We start from the raw sequence: 7,178 nt of genomic DNA, 5'->3' as shown, positions 1-7,178 counted from the left end.
AATGGGGTTTGAAATTTAGAATTTTTTAAAATTTGTGTAGCGAAATTTGATTTTTGAGTCATTAAGTTGCGTATTTTCATAGAAAAAGATAGTCTAGAATCTTATGAAACTGTAAGATTTTATGGATTTTGATTTGAGCTTACGATTTGTCCATAATATAATTTTAATGTGAGAGTTAGGCTGCGTATTCTTTTCGTTCCTTCCCTCTCTTCTTTTTCTTGCACCTTTTCTCCGTGGGCTCTCAGTATTCTCCTCTTCTTTGACCGTTTATCCTTGGCCCACCAGTCAAAAAATAGGGGAAAGCACAGGCTCTTGCACCAAATCTGTTCAAATTCAATATACACACACGTTTATGATGACAGTTAGGTATATGATTTACCATATGTTAAAAAGAGTGCTACCGACACACACATATACACACGTGTTTATAATAAAAGTTAGGTATATGACTTGCCATCTGTTAAAAAGAGTGCTACCGAGACACACATGTTTATAATGACAGTTAGGTATATGATTTACCATATGTTAAAAAGAGTGCTACCGACACACACATATACACACGTGTTTATAATAAAAGTTAGGTATATGACTTGCCATATGTTAAAAAGAGTGCTACCGAGACACACATGTTTATAATGACAGTTAGGTATATGATTTACCATATGTTAAAAAGAGTGCTACCGACACACACATATACACACGTGTTTATAATAAAAGTTAGGTATATGACTTGCCATCTGTTAAAAAGAGTGCTACCGAGACACACATGTTTATAATGACAGTTAGGTATATGATTTACCATATGTTAAAAAGAGTGCTACCGACACACACATATACACACGTGTTTATAATAAAAGTTAGGTATATGACTTGCCATCTGTTAAAAAGAGTGCTACCGAGACACACATGTTTATAATGACAGTTAGGTATATGATTTACCATATGTTAAAAAGAGTGCTACCGACACACACATATACACACGTGTTTATAATAAAAGTTAGGTATATGACTTGCCATCTGTTAAAAAGAGTGCTACCGAGACACACACATATACACACATGTTTATAATGACAGTTAGGTATATGATTTACCATATGTTACAAAGAGTGCTACCGACACACACATATACACACGTGTTTATAATAAAAGTTAGGTATATGACTTGCCATCTGTTAAAAAGAGTGCTACCGAGACACACATGTTTATAATGACAGTTAGGTATATGATTTACCATATGTTAAAAAGAGTGCTACCGACACACACATATACACACGTGTTTATAATAAAAGTTAGGTATATGACTTGCCATCTGTTAAAAAGAGTGCTACCGAGACACACACATATACACACATGTTTATAATGACAGTTAGGTATATGATTTGCCATATGTTAAAAGAGTGCTACACACATATATACATACACACATACATTTATAGTGACGGTTAGGTATATAAATTGTCATATGTTAAAGAGTGCTATCAATGATTGCTTGGACGCATTTAATAAGCAAATTTTTCGTTTGAGACAATTAAATTTTCAAGGCACTAAATTGTGCTTAACACAAGAATGATCAATATTTTGAGGGGAAAAAGTCACAAAAAATCCTAAACTTTGCCTAGAGTGATAAATTTACCTTAAACTATTTTTTATGACATAAAAAGTCGCAAACTTTGCCTACTATGACACATTTATCAAAAACTTCTTTCTATGACCTCAAAAATCTCAAATTTTTATTTGTATGATACATTTACCGAAAAAAATTTCTGTGACACTAAATTTTTAAGATAAATCTGTCGCACGGATACAAGTTTAGGTTTTTTTGATGTCACTAAATAAAGTTTGAGGTTTTTATGTAACAAAATAAAAGTTTAGAGTAAATGTGTCACACTGTATAAATTTGAGGTAAATGTATCACATGGGTACAAGTTTGGGGTTCTTAGTGGCTTTTACCCTATTTTTAAAATTGTATGATTTCCTAAATTGGTTGCCTAACAATTGCTATTGAAGAGAAAATCTTAATTTGAATTACTCCACTCAAGAAAAACATGATGTGATTCTAACGCGAGATTCGTCACCCTGACCCCTCGCCCGTGTGCTCAAAGGAACCTTTCAAGTAGCATGCTCCAACTAAAGTCAATTGATTAAGTGGGAGGTACTTAGGCCCCATTTGGTTTAGCTTTCCCAAGGGACTTTGAGCCCCCAAAGCCCCTTAGGGAAAATATATTATGTTTGGCAAACAATTTTGAAAGCGCATTGGCCAAATATCATCATTCCTAATGTTGAAAGCCCAATGCAGGTCACGACCTGCTTTAAGCATTGGGCAATTTGGAAATGCAAGTTTTATCACTATTCATCTTCTTCCTCATTCATCTTTGTCATTCCCCCGCCTGAGAGACAGGTTTCTCCGGCAACCGCCACCATCACCTAAGGGTTACGCGTGCCCAGTGACCACCGCTTAGAGTGGCGCAACCCGTGACCCAGGTGGCCTCGCCTAGCTCGTGCAAGCTAGGGGACGCCGCCTAAGGTTGTGACCTTAGGGCGCCAAATCTGGCTATCTAGAGGCTAGATCTAGCTGCGACCTTAGGCCACCAGATTTGGCGATCTGACGGCCAAATCAAGCCATCCAACAATTGACCGGCGATTAGCCGGCCGCCAGATTTGATTTTCAGACTTTAAAAAAAAAAAAAAAGCCAATTACAAATGTGAGTTTTGCCAAATGGTGTTTATGCTAAATTACTTTTCAATGCTATTTGACATTACAATTTACCAAACGGTGTAGCATTTCGGAAAACCCCTTTACGTCAAAGATATTTGCATTTTCTCAAAGTCATTTCCCCATAGCTGAACCAAACGAGCCCTTAGTACGGGACCACAAGTCCTTATTCATAATCTACCTGAAATCAAAAACTTTTCTACATAACATGGGATCGGTATGAATTGGGTCGGGTATGGCAAAATTAGCGATTTGGGTCCAGAAAAGAAATCACTTCCTTAGGTTCATTTGTTCTTCCCTTTGAGCCAATTGAGCCTAGTCGGGCTTGCCCCACCTACAGCTTGCGTACATACAAGGGGTGAACCCTGAACACGAGGTTCACCCATCGAATTCATGTGGATCGAAATGCTCTAGTCCATCCAACTCACAACAACTCTATGCCCCAATCATGGATGTTTTCAATAAATTGGGTCACCTTTGACGTATAATAGGAGTGGGAAAATCATAAATGGGGGATGAAGAGGGGATGGTGGTAATTAATTTCACATGATAATGGTGTAGAACACGAAGTCACCTTTGATGAATAATAGAAAGTGGGAAAAACCATAAATGGGCGATAAAAGGGGACTGGTGGTAATTAATTTCACGGGATAAGGGTGTGGAGCATGGGGTCACCTTTGATGAATAATAGGAAGTAGGAAAAACCATAAATGGGCAATGGAGGGGAGGGACGGTTGTAATAAATATCATGAGATAAGGGTGTAGAGCACACCAGATGGAAGTTTCAATGACCTTTGGGTTTGCCATCATCGTCATTCTCATCTTCTTCATCGTCATCTATCTATCAAATTTTGGATGTGTGAATGTTATCATGATCGTGATAGAAAGAGACCGAAGAAAGGTCTTGGTGTCTCTCGCCGCTCACCACCTATGTGGATTGAGAGCTCAAATGAGGTGGCTAGTTGAATGCCCTGCTATGTCAAGCTCAATCCCCCCACACCCATTTTTTTAGTTGTACGGCCACTCACTCTGCTTTCAAGGAGAGGCGAAGTGCTCGCCCAAGCATCAACAACTATCTTTAATCGAGGTGAAAATGACACAAATGGTCGTTGAAGTTTGATCAAATGCACAATGTTATTCATGAATTTTTAATCTATTTAATGAGGGTCCCTGAATTTGAGCTAATATATGATATCGTTTCTAAATCTTTAATTTGTTCAATATTATCCATAGACTTTATCTCAATATTTGACATTGTTGACACCTAAATTTTGTCATTTTTAAGGACTTAATTACATAGAAAATTAGATATTGATCTCTAAAAAAAGAGAGTAAAAAGTAAAGTAAATAATTTTCACTAAAATGCATCAGGTTCTCATTAAATCATATAGGCATTAGGAACATTTGCATTACTAGTATTAAAATTAAAATCAAAAATTGAAATTTTTTTAAATGTTATTATTATAATAACAATTAAATAAAAAAGGAAAAAGAGGGAAAAGCGAGATCGGGCCAGGGGCGGCCTGGCCTCTTTCTTTTCTTTTCCTTCTTCTCTCCTGCTTGGGCTTGGCCCACCCCATTCTTTTTCTTTCTTTCTTTCTTTTCAGCCCAAGCCGACCTCTCCTTCCCCCCTCCCTCAAGCTCTCATGCGTTCTACTAAAAAAAGAGAGAGAGGACCAAAGAGGGAGGCATAGGAGACAAGCAGAGGAGACAAGCGCGATCGTCACACTGGAGTTAGTGGTCAGAGGCAAACCGATGGCAACAGCTGATGTGGTAGGAGGCCATCCACATCGATGCTTAAAACAAGAGAGGAAAGAATGAGAAAGGGGGTCTTAGGTGAGAGTCCGAGCGAAAGGGGGGCTGGTTCTTTTCTTCGGTTGAGAGTGATAGAAAATAAAGATAAATGAACTAGGAGAATTTTCTGTATATTCATATATCGTGTATAATTACAATGATTCACTTATAGTGTAAGAATACAAGGAATTTAGGAAATAATATACAAAGAATCATAATCTCCATTAACTAAGGCAATTACAAATCTACTGAATCAATCACAATCAGCACCAAAGTCAAAATCTTCAGTTATATCTTCAACACTCTCTCTCAAGCCGGTGGCCTGTATATGTCAAGGACACCAAGCTTACTCAGTAAATATGCATGTTGTTTAATGGCTTAGTAAAAATATCTAATGGTTGATCCACAGTTCCAATTCCCTTTGCTACTAGTACTCCCTCTATGATCTTGTCTCGAGTGAAATGACAATCAACTTATATATGCTTTGTTCTTTCATGAAATACAGGATTTGCCACTAATTTGAGTGCAACATTATTGTCAAAAAACAATTCAGTTGGTACATTGACTTGTAATCCGAGGTCTGAGAGCAATCCTCGAATCCAAACTACTTTGTAAGTAGTTTTCACCATGGCCCGATACTCTAATTCAGCTAATGATAATGATACAGTTGACTATTTCTTCATTTTCCATGAAATCAACAAATCTCCCAATTTAATGCAAAAACCAATGATGGATCTTCTGGTCATTTGGCAAGTAGCATAATATGTATCACAAAAAGATGTCATTTTCTTCTTGCACTCCCAAGATAAGAATATTCCAAGTCCAAGACATCCCTTAAGATATTTTACAACTTTCAGAGTTACATTCATATGAAACTGCTTCAGACTATGCATGAATTGACTTAGAATTTGCACCACATAGCAAATGTTGGGTCTTGTCATTGTAAGATATATCAACTTCCCAACAAGCCTCTGATATGCCGATGAATCCTTGAGCAAAGGGTCATCAATAGATAAAGAGGAAATCATGTCATACTCATGAGTAGTCAGCTTTCTATTATGTTCAACTAGTATGATAGCTGGCTTACACCCTGACAATCCCGCTTCTAAAATGATTTCTAGGATGAATTTCCTCTGGCTAAGACCGATACCCTTTTTCAGAACGAGCAATCTCAATACCAAGAAAATATATAGGAGGTCCCAAATCCTCGATGTGAAAAGTAGAATGCAAATATTCTTTGAATTTTGCAACAAGCTGTGACACCCCTCGACGGCCCCTGAACCACTAGGGTCGCCATAGTCCGCTTACCTTTCACTTGACCTGATAATATAATACTCCGATACCAAGGAATTTCATTATAATTCATAAATCCTGGAGGTTTTACATCTTTTAGATCGGTTCCTACGCAATTTATATGGCAAAAGCACATCTATCAACTCCATTCCCTATATTCAGAAAACGATGCACACCTACTAAACATTTATAGGTAAAAGCCGGACACTTTTATTTACTTAAACCAGATAGACATCATTCATCAGTACATCAAAATACCATAGTCTTCTATACTCGGCTATACTTCAAAAGATGACCGACATCTCCTCCAACAGTCATATACTTAAAGTCCATCGGTCAGTGTCGGCGTCCAAAAGTTCGTTCATTTGATATCCTCCTTCTCGCGATCACATCCAACCCCTCGATCCATCTACCGATAGCAGTGGTAGCAGAGGTATCTTATCTAGTCAGAAATGTTAGTCCCCAAAAGGAGTGAGTATAACCACTCAGCTGTAAAAATCCATCAAACTACATGATGCAACAAGCAAGACAATCAAGATATCACGAGTAAAGCACATATCATCCATGCTATCAAGCATACATCACCATACAGTCGTGCATATATCGTCATGCAGTCGTGTATATCTCACCATGCCATCATGCATATACCACCATGCAATCATGCTTGTATTTCCATGAGGTTCATTCCATGCCATATGCACATACATACGCATGATTCATATTATCCAATTATGTATACATCTCCATGAGATTCATTCAAGCATTCATGATCGTATTTTCAATGTCAAATAGCATCAATTTACTTTCATAAGCAGATCATACATCATGCCACATGCACACACCCATGCGTATGATTCAATTTCAGATTTTATCTTTCAATAGGATCTCATCATTTTTCTTCCAGGGACCAATGTTTGCATCCCTCAATTTATCGCTCGCACCCAACCTGGCGTCGTAAGGAACCTCCGGCACAAACCTCTGGGCATCTCGCATCCCAACTAACATCACAAGAAATCCCCCTGCACAAACCTCCAGGGCTTCCGGGATTACGTACTGACAGGAATTACGTACCGTATACCACCGGACATCTCGAAACTCTCGAGGACCCTCCGGCACAAACCTCCGGGCATCCGGCGCACACACTCCAGGCATCCCAACACTCCCGGAGCATTATCGGCTCACACCTCCAACGATATCATTATTATCACAATATATTCACATATATGTCTCATTTTTAACATGGCTTTTGATGCAACAATGTCAAAGATCTAAACCAGCTTTTTGATATCATATAATATGCCAAATTTCACCATATATGTAGCACACATAACACCCACGATATCACATTTCATAGAGAAATTCATTGGTTTTTGAAAAT

General features: G+C 38.0%; 1 protein-coding gene across 1 annotated transcript; it reads right to left on the bottom strand.

Annotated features, from left to right (window-relative positions):
• Positions 1-5,178: 5,178 nt before the first annotated feature.
• On the bottom strand, positions 5,179-6,495 carry LOC139883899 (uncharacterized mitochondrial protein AtMg00810-like). The gene is made up of 2 exons (XM_071868003.1): positions 6,430-6,495; positions 5,179-5,658 (listed from the first exon to the last, which is right to left on the bottom strand). Exons 1-2 carry the CDS (start codon positions 6,493-6,495, stop codon positions 5,179-5,181), a joined length of 546 nt encoding a protein of 181 aa, XP_071724104.1.
• Between the last annotated feature and the right edge of the window lie 683 nt (positions 6,496-7,178).

This window comes from Rutidosis leptorrhynchoides, unplaced genomic scaffold, assembly GCF_046630445.1.
Source record: "Rutidosis leptorrhynchoides isolate AG116_Rl617_1_P2 unplaced genomic scaffold, CSIRO_AGI_Rlap_v1 contig47, whole genome shotgun sequence".
NCBI lineage: Eukaryota > Viridiplantae > Streptophyta > Magnoliopsida > Asterales > Asteraceae > Rutidosis > Rutidosis leptorrhynchoides.
The sequence above is the reverse complement of the archived record's forward strand: the minus strand, read 5'-3'. Positions and strand labels throughout refer to the sequence as shown.